This window comes from Bos mutus, chromosome 8, assembly GCF_027580195.1.
Source record: "Bos mutus isolate GX-2022 chromosome 8, NWIPB_WYAK_1.1, whole genome shotgun sequence".
NCBI classification, from domain to species: domain Eukaryota; kingdom Metazoa; phylum Chordata; class Mammalia; order Artiodactyla; family Bovidae; genus Bos; species Bos mutus.
In genome coordinates, this window is record NC_091624.1 from 40672998 (window position 1) to 40689825 (window position 16828).

The 16828-nt window shown below is 51.8% G+C and overlaps 2 protein-coding genes across 2 annotated transcripts in view; one reads left to right on the top strand and one right to left on the bottom strand.

The window, feature by feature from the left end:
* XPO7 (exportin 7) overlaps positions 1-2023 on the bottom strand; it is a 91341-nt gene extending 89318 nt beyond the window's left edge. The window contains exon 1 of the mRNA XM_070375512.1: positions 1820-2023. Within this exon, the coding sequence (XP_070231613.1) occupies positions 1820-1837 (18 nt within the window). The 5' untranslated portion in view covers positions 1838-2023. The remainder of the gene's footprint in view (positions 1-1819) is intronic.
* An 8637-nt stretch (positions 2024-10660) lies between these two features.
* DOK2 (docking protein 2) lies at positions 10661-15310 on the top strand. The gene is made up of 5 exons (XM_005895297.2): positions 10661-10836; positions 11830-12111; positions 12357-12444; positions 13525-13709; positions 14183-15310. The coding sequence occupies exons 1-5, from the start codon at positions 10774-10776 to the stop codon at positions 14804-14806; spliced, it is 1242 nt and encodes a 413-aa protein (XP_005895359.1). The 5' UTR covers positions 10661-10773; the 3' UTR covers positions 14807-15310.
* The last annotated feature ends 1518 nt before the right edge of the window (positions 15311-16828 follow it).

Here is a 16828-nt window from a genome sequence, read left to right on the forward strand (position 1 = left end):
CTTTGAGAGGTAAGTGCTATGAAGACCGCTTGAACTCATCCTGACGTTCCTCTGGTGAGGAATGACCACCTTTTTGATTCAAAATGTGGGAGAGATCACAGGAAGAGAGACTTCTTTGCAAGAGATAAGACAGATGCATATTCATAAAAGTACATGAACTTCCTGTCTTCCAAAGCATCATCAGAAAGGCTATCTATTCAAACCATATTCTGGAATGCTCTCTGACACTATTTTTTTATTTCCCCAGTAGATAAAAGCATGGGACCCAAAGTCAGAAGCCTCCAATCCACTTCCTAAATAAATCTAACATCAGTTCTATGCTTCAGTTTCCTCAAAATGACAGAAGTAGTTAATGCCTATCTACTCTTTTAGGATGGAAGAATTAAAAAAAAAAAAAAAAAAACACACACACATAAAAATCCTACACGCTTCTTAGATATGGTTGCTATAAAACTCAAGGAACTACAGTATTATAATTATCACCTTGTATCAAGTTTTACTGCTACTTCTGAATCATGCTACTGAGTTTCAAATACAAATCTGTGGTCTTCCATCAGTGGTTACAATCTTCTATATAATTCTGTCCTGATAACTTGTGCTTCCCCCTTCAAAGATTTACTCTACTGATCCCTGGCCTGAGAATTTATTTAGTCCCTTCTCTTCCAAAGAAACTGACAGAAGTCACACCACCGCAGTTCCTTGTAGACAAAACGTGAGAAGATTCTCCTTTTTACTTGAGGAATGATAACTATACAATATGCAAAATAAGGAGACACACTTGCTATACTCTCTACTTTCTACTTCCCACAACACAAAACCCGTGCGGTTACCTAGAAAATCCAAAGGTTTCTAACAATATAACTGTAACAATAACTGTGTCATAAAATTATCAGATCTAAGGCACAGAAAGGAAAAACTTTATCGAGTTTGCAAGAAATAACCCTGACTCCTCGAGCTACTTTTAGGAGCGGTTAAGGGTTTGTCCCTTTCTAGGGCCTGTGCCATGTCTTTGAAAAAAAGTGGCCTGGGCCCAAAGCACGCCCGGGGCAGCTCTGCAGCCCCATGGGGACCCTCCAGAGCAAACGTCTGCACCCAACATTGCAGCTCTCGATTCAGACACACCCCCTCCACCCCGCGTTTCAGAGGAGGTGTGGGCACTCAACTCCTTCACTGGGGATAGGGGGACCGGAGGGAGGGCGGGCCCAGGCCTGAGCACCCATTTTGGAGGATCGGGGAGCTCGGCCCTGCAGGCTGTGCGATCAGGAGTGGGGGAGTGGTGGGCGAATCCGTGGGAGCGGGGAAGGAGGCAGGAGGGAGGGGGGGTCTCTCTTATGTTCGGGGGCGAGAAGAGGAAGGCGGCGGGAAAGATTCGGTAAAGCGAGATCGATCAGTGCGAGGTATTCTTTTTGTTATCTGTTTAGGGCCGGCGAGTGTGACGGGGAAGTGCCCCTCAGGACAGAGTCGGCAAGGGGTCTCCCTACCGCCCCCGTCTTGGGGGGCACTGAGGACTTGCGGGAGGCCTCCCTCCGGAGTGAGGACAGTCACTGATAAGCGATGTACGCTGTGCCCGCCGGGGCGCGGATCCCTGAATCTCCAGCCCCGCGCGAGAGACTTGGGACCGGGTGGGAGGGGATGGAGGAGGCCCCCGGCCCGGGAGGCGGGAAAGGCCCCAGGGCTCCGGGACGGGGCGGCGTCTCCGGAGCCCCGAGTGGCAGCGGCGCGGGCCCGGCGAGCCCCGACCCTGCCCGAGCCCCTCGGGCTGCGCGCGCCCCCAGTCCCCACTCTCCGCGGCCGCCCCCTCCCCCGCAGCTCCTCTCACCTGCACATGATCCGCCATTTTGCTCCATTCATGCTCCTCTGCGGCCCCCCCTCCCCCCCAACGCGCACCTCGGCCGGGCCGCCGCCGCCGCCGCCGTCGCCGCTGCGCCTGCGCGCTGGGGGCTCGTCGCGCTGCGCTCGCGGCGTAGCGCCGCCCGGCTGCGCAGGCCCGGGCGGCAGGGGCCGCGGTTGGAGAATGCGCAGCGCCGTTGGGACGGCGTAAAGGCGCGGCAACGTCAGCGGCCCGGAGACGCGGGAGGCGGGTGGAGGAGGGAGCAGACCGGGGGGCGCGAGGGGAGGGGGCCGGCGGAACAAAGCTTTGTTTACATGATTTTTAAAGGGGCCGCGCTCGCTCCGGCGGGCCGGCGAGAGCGGCAGCGGGAGGTGGCGCTGCCTTAGCTCATCGGCTTGGCGAGGGCTCCCGGAGGGACCAAGACCTATCCCCGCCCAGACCCCTGCACCTGACGGATTCCTCCCTTCAAAACTGTCCTCACGTCGTGCCCCTCACCCGGCTGCGGCCGTGCCACTGCTGTAACACCACACCACACCACACCCCCGGGGGTTCTTCCGGTGTGCCCACCGCCCACTTAGGACGCCTGCATTATTCTTTACTTTCCCCTGCCGACGAATTTGTGTCCTTCTGGATTTCTGCTCCAGTGGACAGGGGTCATTGCTCTCTCATCCTAGGTTTTACCAGCAACTCAAATCTCCTTGTTTCCATTTATATCCTTTTCTCCACGCTAAACATTCATGGAAATAACCGCCAAGTAATGGTAATGATGGATACACGCAGAAAGCACGGTTCCGACCTTCCCCAATAAATTGTCATCTTAATCAGCTGTCTAGGCTGCCTCCTAAGAGTGGTCAGAAGCTGCGGGAGGTGGTGGTGGGGAGAGATAAAGGGATTTTAGGACCCCTGGGCTCAGTCTTGAGTGGAAAAGCCATCCCTCTGGGTGAGGTCAGGTAAGGCCTTGCCTGCTGAGACCAATTCCAGTCTTTCCCACTTGGAAAGATAGATCTTGTTTTCCATTAGATCCCACTCTGGCTTCCAGTCATGGTCCCCAGATTAAATTTTATCTGAATTCTGAGAGTATAGGTTGTATGTTAGTAGTGAATGACACACACACTTTCTGTTAAGGATCAGGAGGACTGGTGCTCAGCATTCATTTCAACCTTCGTCCTCCTCCGAGTGTGTCTTCCTCATTCGCAGAGGTAGGACACCTAAAAACTACATTACCCAGACTTCCTTGCATCCAGGGTTCTATATGCAAGTTAAGCTCAGTTAAGTTCAGTCGCCCAGTCCTGTCCGACTCTGCAACACCATGGACTGCAGCACCCCAGGCTTCCCTGTCCATCACCAACTCCCAGAGCTTGCTTTCAAACTCAGGTCCATGGAGTAAGTGATGCCATCCAACCATCTTATCCTCTCTTGTCCCCTTATCCTCCTGCCTTCAATCTTTCCCAGCATCAGGGTCTTTTCCAATGAATCAGTTCTTCACATCAGGTGGCCAGAGTATTAGAGTTTCAGCTTCAGCATCAGTCCTTCCAATGAAAATTCAGGACTGATTTCCTTTGGGATTAACTGATTTGACCTCCTTGCAGTCCAAGGGACTCTCAAGAGTCTTCTCCAATACCAGGAAAGCATCAGTTCTTCAGCACTCAGCTTTCTTTATAGTCCAACTCTCACATCCATACATGACTAATGGAAAAACATAGCTTGACTAGACAGACCTTTGTCAGCAAAGTAATGTCTCTGCTTTTTAATATGCTGTCTAGGTTGGTCATAGCTTTTCTTCCAAGGACCAAGCATCTTTTAATTTCATGGCTGCAGTCACCATCTGCAGTGATTTTGGAGCCCAAGAAAATAAAGTGTGTCACTGTTTCCATTGTTTCCTCATCTATTTGCCATGAAGTGATGGGACTGGATGCCATGATCTTAGTTTTCTGAATGTTGAGCTTTAAGCCAACTTTTTCATTCTCCTCTTTTACTTTCATCAAGAGACTCTTTAGTTCTTCCTCACTTTCTGCCATAAGGGTGATGTCATCTGCATATCTGAGGTTATTGATATTTCTCCTGGCAATCTTGATTCCAGCTTGTGCTTCATCCAGTCCAGCATTTTGCATGATGTACTCTGCATATACGTTAAATAAGCAGGCTGACAATATACAGCCTTGTTGTACTCCTTTCCTGATTTGGAACCAGTCTGTTGTTCCAAGTCCAGTTCTAACTGTTGCTTCCTCACCTGGATACAGATTTCTCAGGAGGTGGATAAGGTGGTCTGGTATTTCCATCTCTTTAAGAATTTTCCATAGTTTGTTGTGATCCACAGTGTCAAAGGCTTTGGCGTAGTCAATAAAGCAAAAGTAGATGTTTTTCTGGAACTCTCTTGCTTTTTCAATGATCCAGCATATGTTGGCAATTTGATCTCTGGTTCCTCTCCCTTTTCTAAAACCAACTTGAACATCTGGAAGTTCACGGTTCACATACTGTTGGAGCCTGGCTTGGAGAATTTTGAGTATTACTTTGCTAGCGTGTGAGATGAGGGCAATTGTGCAGTAGTTTGAACATTCTTTGGCATTGCCTTTCTTTGGGATTGGAATGAAAACTGACCTTTTCCAGTCCTGTGGCCACTGCTGAGTTTTCCAAATTTGCTGGCATAGTAAGTGTAGCACTTTCACAGCATCATTTTTTTGGATTTGAAATAGCTCAATTGGAATTCCATCACCTCCACTAGCTTTGTTCATAGTGATGCTTCCTAAGGCCCACTTGACTCCACATTCCAGGATATCTGACTCTAGGTGAGTGATTACACCATCATGGTTGACTGAGTCATGAAGATCTTTATTGTATAGTTCTTCTGTGTATTCTTGTCACCTCTTATTAATATCTTTTGCTTCTGTTAGGTCCATACCATTTCTGTCCTTTACTGTGCCCATCTTTGCATGAAATATTCTCTTGATATCTTTAATTTTCCTGAAGAGATCTCTAGTCTTTCCCATTCTATTGTTTTCCTCTATTTCTTTGCACTGATCTCTGAAGAAGGCTTTCTTATCTCTCCTTGCTAATTCTTTGGAACTCTGCATTCAGATGGGTATCTTTCCTTTTCTCCTTTACCTTTAGCTTCACTGCCAATTAGATTTACTTGGAGAAAACTTTGGAGACAGAGCTTTTGATTGTTGCTTCTGACAAGTCTAACCTTTAGGATGTGGGATTTTTCTGTTTTTGTTTTCCAACATTTCAGTATCCAGTTCTTAGCTCCTTGAGCGTACAGAGCAGGGGTGGTGGGTCAGATGCTTCCTTGCTGTCTTCTTGGAGTGATGATTGCAATGGGGTAGACTTCCAATTCCCTACTTGCCTGATGGAGTAGAAATAACAGCTCCCTGTGGGGTCAGACCCAAATCTTCGCCCACCAACAACCCTCCCCACACCTGTTTCTCTCCCTCTATCTTCCCCTTTGCAGTAAATGATAATCTAGTGTTTCAACAGTCCCTCATAGCCAGTCCACGTGCAAGTCGAGTACACACCCAAATCTGGCCACTCATCTTCATCATTACTAACGTCCTGATCCAGACCACCATCAGTTTTCTGCTGGGCTCAGATAATGGAATCCTTGCTTTCTTTGCTTCTGATCTTGCCCCTTGACAACCCATGCTCCCTATAGCTGCAGAACACCCTTTTAATATCATAAATCAGATCATTCACATCCCTGCTTTAAAATCCTCAAGTGAACGCCCATTGCACTTAGAATACATTCGGGAAAAAAACCGGTCCCCTCTGGCTTGCAATGCTCTGGTCATTCTGTCCTTCTTGCAGATCTTCACGTTCAGCTGTTCCTGCCTAGGGGCCTTTGCCCTTGAAGGAACTTCTGCCTGCAGTGTTTTCCCCTTAGATCTTCAAGTGGCTGGTTTCCATATCACTGATGTCTTAGTTCAATTGTTATCTCCTCAGAGAGGCTTTTCTCACCAGTTCTATAGAAAGATGTCCCCTCCCCATCACTGTCATACTTACAGCACTGATCATGGTCTGTTTTAAGGTATTTACATATTTAGTTTTTTCATCATCTGAGTCTCCAGCTAGAAAGAAAACTCAAGAACTTCCCTGGTGGTGTTGCAGAGAAGCCAACTGAGTCCCTGTTGGAAACTTTCTTTGACTTGCTTTTTGTTGCTTTTGTTATTATAATCATACTTAATAGCTTGCCTCAGAGGACCCTGCCCCTCTGCTTGACTGTAAACTAAAGTGCCTTTTTTCAGCTCATTGAGAGCTAATCTGTCCCTGCCCACCTGTGAATAGAAGAGATGAACACATCCCTTCCCAAGGCTTGCAAAGCATCTCCAAGAGGTGGTGCAGTGGTAAAGCATCAGCCTCCAATGCAGGCGACTTGGGAGTTCTATCCCTGGGACAGGAAGATCCCCTGGAGAAGGAAATGGCAACGCACTCCAGTATTCTTGCCTGGAAAATCCCATGGACAGAGGAGCCTGGCAGACTCCAGTCCTTGGGATTCCAAAGAGTCGGACATGACTGAGCATGAGCACACACAACAACCCTTTCCCGAGAGCCTGGCCAATTCCCTTGGAGGTGTCTTTAATTCCCCACTGCCTTTCCCTCTCATCTGTCTTTTGACTTTAGTTCCTCATTGCTTTCTCTCTGATCTATAAAAGAACTTGGCATCCAGACTTGGACAAGATGGTTATTTTGAGGCACCTTTTCCTCAATCAGCCGGCTCCCCGAATAAAGTTGTATTCCTTGTCTCAACACCTTGTCTCTCGGATTCATTGGCCTGTTGTGTGGCAAGCAGAGTGAGCTTGGACTTGGTAACAGCGGTCCAGTGACTGATTCATCCTCCCACTGCAGGGGGCCTGGGTTTGATCCCTGGTCAGGGAACTAGAACCCACATGCCACAACTAAGAGTTTGCATGCTGCAACTAAAGATCTTGTATGTTGTGACGAAGATCCAAGATCCTGCCGCAATAAGACCTGGCGCAGCCAAGTAAAGAAATGTTTTTAAAAAGAGAAGGGAACCACAATGAAAACAGGGAAGGGGACAACAGAGGACGAGATGGTTGGATGGCATCACCGACTTGATGGATATGAGATTGAGCAAGCTCCGGAAAATAATGAAGGACAGGGAAGCCTGGCGTGCTGCAGTCCATGGGGTCGCAGAGTTGGACAAGACTGAGTAGCTGAATAACAACAGCAAATGTCTTGTTTATGCCCTGTCCCTCCTACCTCTGCACAGAGGAGATGCTCAAAAACATAACTTTTAACCTGAATTCTTCCTATCTCAGTCTCATCCTAGGGTGCATTTGGGGCTCTCAGGAGAACATTAAGGAGTTTGAACATTAAGGAGTGTTATGCCAATGTTAAGTAATATTATTATGTTAATAATGATATACTTAATGGAGAGTGCGGACTAGGAATAAAACTCAAGAGACAGATCCTTCCTCCCCCACTGACAGGAACAACTGGAGTGGGAGAAGGCAGGATTGCTTTTACGAACACTCCCACTCCGGGAGTTGGTGATGGACAGGGAGGCCTGGCATGCTGCAGTCCATGGTGTCACAAAGAGTCGGACACAGCTGAGCAACTGAACTGAACTCCGCCCCCCACAACTTATTTCTGTGCTCAGTCCTCCATCATTCTCTGGCCCCCACCAACTCCCTGCCCACCATTCTATACCTTCTTTGCTGTTGCTTCTTTGCTGTCCAGAGCTGCCTTTGGGGTAGTACTCCCCCTCCAGCCCTCCCCAGCCATTCATCCTCTGGGGGTTGCTTAATCTTTAAACCTGCCCAAGGAATCAGTCTCTTCTGCTCCTTCCTTTCTAGCTCCCAAAGACAAGCCCAGAAGTCCTTTTGTATTAGAGATTTAGTTGCTAAACACTGGTGAGAATAGTAACAAAAAGTTGCCAGCTTCTTGGAGCCCTGATCTCCAGATCTGTTCCTAACTCCAGCTGAGAGAAACCATTGTAAAGGAAAGGATCCTGTGGCTTATACTGAGGCACAAATGAGGTGCGGCGTGTCCCTTTCTTGCCAATAAAAGCAAAAAGGAGTCTAGGGGCACCCCGCCCTCCACTTATGCCTTTTTGTTGCTTTCTTTCCCTATTTTTGGTGCCTGGGTCATCTAAGGGCCTCTGGCTCTTTGCCCTTCTGCTGTGTCCTTTTGGGTCCCTGCGCATAGGGTTTGCCTGTGGCCAGGCAGAAAATACTGGGGTTAGTACTTTCTCTGCAGGGTCCCCACAAGTCCTGCCAGGAAAAGTGGGGGTTGCTCTGAGTTCAAGCCTGTGGCAAACAGACACAGGAAAATAACTTTTCCTGCTCCCGTAGGCAAGGGATGGCATGGAAAGGGGCGGGGTATGCGAAATTCTTGGGCTCAGTGTTTAGTCGCTCAGTCATGTCTGACTCCTTGTGACCCCATGGCCTATAGTCCACCAGGCTCCTCTGTCCATGGGGATTCTCCAGACAAGAATACTGGAGTGGATTGCCATGCCCTCCTCCAGGGGATCTTCCCAGCCCAGGGATCGAACCCAGGTTTCCTGCATTGCAGACCGATTCCTTAGGGTCTAAACCTCCAGGGATTAAATAGTAATTTCCTGGTAATCTGGCAAACTCGGGCTCCCCCCTGTGGTTGTGAGTGGAATGCGTCCAGTTGACCTTCGGGGAAAGTGGTCAGAGAGGTGGAGGGGAGGATCCTTTGTTGTCTGGCTACTTAATCAGGTCCAGTCCACCCACCAGTGACTTCAGCATCTCAGGTCTTATGCCAGGCCTACTGCATCTGAATCTGCAACCAGGTTTGAACATTAGTGTTTGAAAGGCACTGCTCTGACAACCCCCAGGATGGCCTTAGAAGCCCTTCTTTTCTCACTCCTTAAGGAGATGCCGAGTCATCCGCAGTCCATGCAGCCCCTGTGTAATGCTGCTTCCCCTAAAGGGTTGGAGAAATGGAATTGTTGTTGTTTACTCACTAAGTCAAGTCTGACTGTTTTGCAACCCCGTGGACTGTAGCTTGCCAGGCTCCTCTGTCCATGGAATTCTCCAGGCAAGAATACTGGAGCGGGTTGCATTTCCTACTCCAGGGATCCAACTCATGCCTCCTTCATTGGTAGGTGGATTCTTTACCACTGAGCCACCAGGGAAGCCCAGAGAGATGGAATAAGCCACCTACTCTTAACCCCTTCTCAAGGCATTTTCCCCCTTCACCAGCATCCTTGGTTCCCCTTTGGTTGCTGGATCCAGCTGTTCAAATCCAGGCAGCTGGACTGAGTGTAATGAGCTTTACGTGTCTTAGTCCTCTCCTCCCAGAGCCCGTAATGCTCATGTTTGGAGCTGTTTTGGTAAAGCACATGGCATGTACAGCAGAAGATCTAAGCAGTGCACTGCTCTGCTGTTCTTCCCAAGATGACCGAACCCCTGCGGTAGAGGAAATGGCTCAGTTACATAAACACCCATTATGGGGTTACCCCAAGAGTGCTAGTCTAATTCTCTGGTTTTTCCAATATTTCCGCACTATGCCTCTGTCAGATTGCTTCTCTAAACCATTTGGCCCAAAGTTAGATATTCTCTGAGGCACTTAGATTTCCCCTAAGCCATGTATCTTCTTGCATGGAGTCTAGACTTTGTTTGCGTGCTAAGCTGCTTCAGTTATGTCTGACTCTTGTGGTCCCATGGACTCTAGCCCACCAGGCTCTTCTGTCCATGGAATTTTCCAGGCAAGAATACTGGAGTGGGTTGCCATGCCCTCCTCCAGGGGATCTTCTGGACCCAGAGATCCAACTCACGCCTCTTTTTCCTCCTGAACTGGCAGGCAGGTTCTTTACCACCAGTCGCATCTGTTGTTGTTGTTCAGTTACTCAGTCGTGTCTGACTCTGATCCCATGGACTGCAGCCCACGAGGCATCCTGGAGGTCAGCAATAAAAAGACTGTTCAATTAAAAGATCAGTTACCCTGGCACTTCCTCCTCTGGCCTTGTGACTTTAGGAGACTTGCAAACAGGTGGGTTCACACCTGCCCTTCCTTCTTCCAAGGGTAGAAAGTGTGTCTGGAGACTGTGTGGACCTGGGACCTTTGCTAACTGTGAAGCACATTTGATAACCATGAAACTTTTTTTTTTTAATGTTAGAGTTTGCTATTGTAACTTATAACCTCCAGATAGAATTCGAGTGTCTTTACAATGCTCACAAAGGTTGAAAGGAAGGCGGTCTCCAACAGTTGAGATGTGCTTGGGGAGTGTAGTTCGCTTCAGTGTGGAGACATTCATGTTTCTAGAAGCTCAGGAGGTGGTGTGTGTGTGTGTCATTGTGGGAGACAGGGAGTGTCCCCACAGAGGGAAACCATTTCAGCAGAGTGTGTGAAAGTACTGAGGCTAATGTGTCCAGTGTGCATGTGTGGCTCAGCTCCTGCTGAGTTGAGAGACCTGGTTTCCGGTTTGGTGGCCTTGAACCTGTCCTCAGCCCTTCTGTGAGCCTCAGTCTCCTCATTTTTAGATGAGCATGTTGGGCTGGTTGATTTCTCAGGTGTCTCCTAGCTCCATCATGCTAACCATCCAGGCTGAGCATGGCGGAGCCTTCGGCTCCTGGTTTTACAGTCAAATTTTTGTTTCTGGGTCTCTGTTCCAGAGGGCCAGCCACCCTGTGTTGGTGACTCCCCCCCGCTGGCCTCTGTCCCTGAGCTGCGTTCAGTGAAATGCTAGAGTTGGGCTTTTTGGAAATTCTCTCTCACTCACTGAAAATGCAGGAAGCTTGAATGTGAAACCCACTCGTCAGAAAGAAAACACACACACAGAGCAAGAAACCACAGGGCCTATCGGCCTGTCGTCATCAAGCAGCCGAGAATAGTGCAGAAAACTCTAGGCAGAGAGGAAATGAACTTGAGAGAAGGGGGAACCTAGGGCAGAGAGGAGCGAGAGCGGGTGGGTGTGGAAGGGGAGAGCTGGCGCTCAGGGGCCCCGGGATGCTGCGAGGATGGAGGACGTGGTGGTGAAGCAGGGCTTCCTGTACCTCCAGCAGCAGCAGACTTTTGGGAAGGTAAGAAGAGCACCGTTGGTCTGGGGCTGGGCTGAGAGGTGGTGGAAAGTGGGGTGCTAGCGACTCCCCGGAGAGGAGAGGAGGCCCTGGAATGTTCCAAAACCCTTATGGGGTGATGGAGACTGCCATCTACCACACTGGGTGCAGAACACAAGCTTGGGAGGGCTCGTTCCTTAGCAGCCACTTGCTCCCTTGAGCAGCCTCCACATCATGGCCTTTGCTGACAGCCGTGACCCCAGGAGGAGGGGATACCAGAGGACTCTGACTCTTTCTTGTTCTGTGGCGACTTCTCCTCACTGGGACACATTGGGAAGGACTGGACTGCACAGTGGAGGGGATAATTCGGGATGGCCGTGGAGGTTCCTTCCTCCTTTCCTGCCCAGTGGGGTGCGTTTGGCTGCTTTTGAACTTGAGTCGGGTTCTCTGGGAGCCAGGGCCCCATTGTGTCTAAACTCCTTTTCATTCTTTTGGCCTCTTTGAATAGGGAAGTCCTCCTTCCCTCAGGGGACCCACCCCAGGGTTCCTCTCTCTCTCTCTCTCTCTCTGTCCCTCTCATGGCCTCAGGCCACGAGTCAGGAAGGTTCAGGAGTGTCAGCAAGTTCCTGGGGACAGGGCCTTCTGTGGGGCCTCATGCAGAAAGAGGAGCTCCCCAGTCTGGGCTCTCAGACTGCCCTCCTTGCCTCCTCTGGGCTTCAGGACTCACATGCTTTCTGCCTCTCACCTGGGATTCCCTGCGTTGAGCTTACCCAGTCTCCCTGCAGTTGTCATCATGGGGCTCACCCCTGTGCCTTTTCTTTTTTCTTGCCTCTGGCTTCCTCCCTGCTGTCACTGGAGGCCTCTTTCTGGGTCACTTGGGGTGCATCTTCAACGCATACTAACTCTTAAGGCCTGTGTTAAGCCCTCTGCCTCCTTGGGTCTCCTGTGATCTTCCCCTACATCTCCCCCTGGGGTCCTCCTCTCCCCGCTGGTCACCATCTCTCCATCTGGGGCCAGAAATGGCGCCGGTTCGGGGCTGCACTGTATGGAGGTTCAGGCTGCGCACTGGCCCGGTTGGAGCTCCAGGAGGGCTCCGAGAAGTCTCGCCGGGGAGAGGCCCCCCGGAGAGTGATCCGCCTCAATGACTGCCTGCGGGTGTCCGAAGCCAGCGGGGAGGCCAGCAGTCCCCGGGACACCAGCACCTTCTTCCTGGAGACCACGGAACGCCTGTACCTGCTGGCAGCCCCCACCGCTGAGCGTGGCGACTGGATACAGGCCATCTGCCTCCTGGCCTTCCCCGTGAGTCGTCCAGGGCTGTAGAGAGGATGTGGGCACTGGGTGCCTGCCGAGGGCAGGTGTAGAGCGAGTCAAGGTCAGGATGCTGAGGGTGGTTCTTTGGTGGGGTGTGGATCCCAATTCAGAATAAAGATGGGGGGGTGGGGGGGTGGGGGTGGCAGACTGAGTGCATTTTGCAAGAAAGCTTAGGGTGGCCAGAGGTGGGGCTGGAGATGGCGATGGTGGTGAACGTTGGGCCTTCTCCCCAGGGTCAGCGGAAGCAGCTGTCAGGGCTGGAGGGGAAGGGTGGCCGGCCCCGCATGGAGGAAAATGAATTGTACAGCAGCACGACCGCAGGTGAGGGGGCCCCTGCTTCTCCCCTGGCTGTTCTCTCCAGGGCGTGGTGGGGAGGAGGTGAGAGCTGGCCGGCAGCCGGCCCAGTCTTCCTGCCTTGTGGTTGCCCCCGGCCCCAGCCAGCCCCTTATCAGCCGCTCCTCATCGCTTCCGGCCAGGCCCAAGGTTGGGGAGGCTGGCCTGCCTTAAATGTCAACCATTCACCCTTGGCCCGCTCCCTCTGATCCAGGCCTGGCTGAGAGACCCAGGTGAAAGTGCTGGTTTGGAATTCTCCCTTGATGGGACCTGAGCAGTCGTCTGTAAAAAGAATGGTTTCCCTTCTGTGGATCTAAGGTGTCCTGCAGCAAGGGAGCTTTTTGCTCACAAGGCAGTCCCCCTCCTGTCCTCTTGTCTAGCGCTCTGGGGGCTGCCTGGGGGGAGCAGGAAGACACAGGGCAAGGGGTGCATCCAGGCTCCACCCCTTGGAGGGCCCCCCGACCCCCATGGCCTCGGCAGAGGGTGGGTAGGCAGGGAGAGCTGGGGCGGTGGGGTAGCACCTGCAGGTGTAGCGGGAGGGATGGGGAGGCAGCTGGGTTGGGGCGAGCAATGAGATGGAGGAGACAAAGCTGTGACTCTGGCGACGGGAGCAGGAAGGATGTGGCCACGGAGGAGTCGGGGTGCTCGTGGCTAGGGCACGATGCCTCTTGGGGGAGGGGGTGGGGGTTCCTGGCATCTTGGGGAGTCTGACTTGGCACAGGGCAGCTAAACCTTCAGAACACAAGCACCAGGGTCATGGGGCCACCGATAATACTTTTCTTCTGGAGACCTGGCCTGCTTATTTAGAGTGGTGGTGAATAATCTGCTTGCTAATGCCGGAGACTCCAGAGACCCAAGTTTGAGCCCTGGGTCAGCAAGATCTCCTGGAGAAGAAAATGGCAACCCATTCCAGTATTCTTGCCTGGAGAATCCCATGGACAGAGGAACATGGCGGGTTATAGTCCATGGGGTCACAAAGGTTCGGACACAACTGAGTGACTGAACACGCACACATACAGAATTGAAAGAGGTTGGCTGTTTTTCCCATGAACTGTGTCTCCTCCCCAGGGACTCCCCAAAAGGAGTTTGCTGTGACCATGAGACCCACAGAAGTCAGTGAGAGGTGCCGGCTCCGGGGATCCTACACCCTCCGGGTTGGGGAGAGTGCCCTAGAGTTGTGGGGCGGCCCTGAGTCGGGCACCCAGCTATATGAATGGCCTTACAGGTTCCTGCGACGCTTTGGGCGGGATAAGGTGAGCAGGGGCTGCCAGGGTAGGGCAGAGGAAGGATGAACTGTGAGAGAAAAGAGAGTGTCAGGGAGAGGGCCAAGGGGCCCTCAAAGGAAGAGAGAATGGAGGAGGGAGAGAAGGTGAGACGAAGACCGAAGACCGGCAGAAGAAAATCAGCCCAGCCCAGGGGCTGGAGGAGAGAACTGGGGAGGGAGACACGGAGGTGGAGGTGGGGGAAGGAAAGAAGAGGAAGACCTGGCTGGGAGTAGTGGGCGTGTGGAGGTTGAACTCTGCCAGTCTTCATACGCCGATGGATGGAAGGAAGAAGGAAAAAGGAGAGGGGTTTGTTTGTAAGAAAAGACTTGGAGAGGAAGCAGCTTGATGAGAAGGCCAAGCAGCTCCCAGGCTGGAGGGAAGTTGGAGGTGACGTGTTTGTGATTGGAAACTGGGTATAGGAGCAGCTGGCCTCCCATTAATAGGCTTTCTCCCCCACCCAGGTAACCTTTTCCTTCGAGGCTGGCCGGCGCTGTGTCTCAGGAGAGGGCAACTTTGAGTTCGAAACCAGGCAAGGCAATGAGATCTTCCTGGCCCTGGAAGAGGCCATCTCTGCCCAGAAGAACGCCGCCCCTCCTGGGCCCCAGACCCAGCCAGTCCCAGTCCCTGCGGTGCTGCCCCGGCCAGAGAGCCCATACGCCCGACCCCACGACTCGCTGCCACCACCGTCGCCCACTGTCCCGGTGCCCACGCCCCGGCAGCAGCGCGGACTAGAGGGAGAGTACGCAGTGCCCTTCGATGCAGTGGCCCGGAGCCTGGGGAAGAGCTTGAGGGGCGTCCTGGCTGTTCCTCCCCAGCTCCCAGCTGACCCTCTGTACGACAGCATCGAGGATCACCCGCCCCCACGACCCGACCACATATATGATGAGCCTGAGGGGATGGCCGCCTTGGCCCTGTATGACAGCCCGCAGGAGCCCCGGGGTGAGGCCTGGAGGAGGCAGGCCACAGCTGACAGGGACTCCAGTGGCCTCAAGCATGGCTACATAGTGGGACAGGACTTCGCCGCCTCTGGCTGGCCACAAGGGACCGAGTATGACAATGTTGTACTTAAGAAAGGCCCAAAGTGATGGAGCGTGGAGGAGATGCGATCCCCATGGGACGCCAGTGCTGGAGTCCTGTCCAGATGGGGCCAAAGTTAGAGGCTGGTGAGAAGGAGCTGGAGTGGCAGGCAGGCCTCCTCTTCCAGCTTCTGGTGGTGACTCCTGGCCACCGCATCCCAGGAGCCCTGCTCTGCTCCTTCTTGAACCCTCAGCTTGATCAGTTTAGTCTGGTCCAAGGAATTGTCCCCTTCAGGGCATGCGGCATGAGTCACCATCTGAGGGCAGGAAGAGTGCCTGCAGAGACCGCCCTTCTCCTACTCCTTCTCCACTTCCTCTTCTTTTGCCACCCCCGCCGGCCTAAGTGGAACCTCTGGCATTTAGAGGACAAAAGGATGTCAGCAAATCGCCCTGGTTCCTCGGTCTGTGTGGGCCACCTTTTCAGGGGACAGCCGTGGCCCAGGCATGCAGGAGAATGGCTGCTGCTTTCTGCCAGTTTTGGACTTCTCTGTGGCATTAAACATTTCAGAAATATTTCTGTGCAACATGAGAGTGTGGGAGGAGGGGATGGGACAGGCACGGCCCTGCTGGGTGGATGCTTCAACTGGTCACCACTGACACCACCTCTCCCAGCAGCAGGATCCTCTCTGGGCATCAGCTGGGTCCCCACATCTGGCCACAGATGTAGAGGTCTGCGCAAGTCAAGGCACTCCGGGAAAGATGCTAAACCCATTGCTAGGGTAGGGTCACCACCCCCAAAATAGTGAGGAAGCTGTGTGTGTGTATAAACCTGGAGTGGAAGACAGGCCAGAGTAGAAATGGAACTCATCCCTTGCCTTTCTAAGACTTATCTCTTTGTCTGTAAATTGAGGGAGTTTCTCCATTTGGGCTCTGAGAGCCCTTCCTGTTCTGAAGTTCCGCATTGGCCCTTGTGTTTCTATTGGGTTGGCCCGAAAGTTCCAACCCAGTATTTCCCTGCAGGCTCTGTGCAGTCTCCTTTCATCAAGACCTGCTTTCATGGAAAGGGCTGTCAGCATGTTCCTGCTACTGGCCAACTCAGCCAGTATTACGGGGCACTGTCTGTAAAGCCTCCCTTTGCCTCGTGATGCTTATAGTCTAGAGGTGGGCTGAGATGAGGACACAGATGTCTATCACAAAAGGGGATGTAAGTTTCACAAGAGGAGAACGAAAGTCTGGGAGTCAGGGGAGATAGCTGTTCTCTGGGGGACCAAGAAAGGCTTCGTATCAAACACGGCACTTAAGGTGGCCCTTCAAGGGTGGGAAGGGATATGAAAAGAGGATACTGGTAGAAGAATGTGAATGGAGGCATTGGGGGAGGTATGTACATGCTTAGGAAAGAGTTCTGTAAGAATGGAGGGGAAGGTAGGAGGGAGGTTCAAGAGGATGGAGACATATGTATGCCTGTCTGCCTGCTAAGTCGCTCAGTCATGTCCAACTCTTTTCGACCGTATGGACTGTGGCCTGCCAGGTTCCTCTCTCCATGGGATTCTCCAGGCAAGAATACTAGAGTGAGTTGGCATTCCCTTCTCCAGGGGGTCTTCCCAACCCAGGGATCAAACCCATGTCTCCTGCATTGCAGGCAGATTCTTTACCACGGAGCCACCTGGGAAGCCTGGACGTATGTACACTTATGGCTGATTCATGTTGATGTGTGGCAGTAACCAACACAATATTGTGAAGCAATTATCCTCCAATTATAAGTAAATAAATAAAAATGGAGGGGACATGGGGCAATCTACTTGAGAAGGCAGATTCTAACCCTGCTGTGCAGGAATTTGTACCTAATTAAAGGGGAAGGAGGAATGACAAGGCTTTATTTTTTAAAATGTATATTTTAAAAAATTTCAAACACACAGGAAAGTGGGAGGAGTAGTGTAATAAATCCCCATGAATCCATTAATTACCTTCGAGAATTATCAATACATGGCCATCACACTGACAAGGCTTTTAAGCAGAGAATCCTATAGAGCTCTGTGTTAGGTCAATCAGCTGTCGGGTTACTTGGAAGATAGACTGGTGCCCCAGTGAGCT

What these genes read in the sequence shown, in the direction of transcription:
- DOK2 (XM_005895297.2), top strand. Translation starts at nt 10,774, where the DNA reads ATGGAGGACGTGGTGGTGAAGCAGGGCTTCCTGTACCTCCAGCAGCAG. An exon ending in AGCAGCAGACTTTTGGGAAG is followed by an intron (nt 10,837 to 11,829) that starts GTAAGAAGAGCA and finishes ATCTGGGGCCAG; the next exon opens with AAATGGCGCCGGTTCGGGGC. An exon ending in GTACAGCAGCACGACCGCAG is followed by an intron (nt 12,445 to 13,524) that starts GTGAGGGGGCCC and finishes TCTCCTCCCCAG; the next exon opens with GGACTCCCCAAAAGGAGTTT.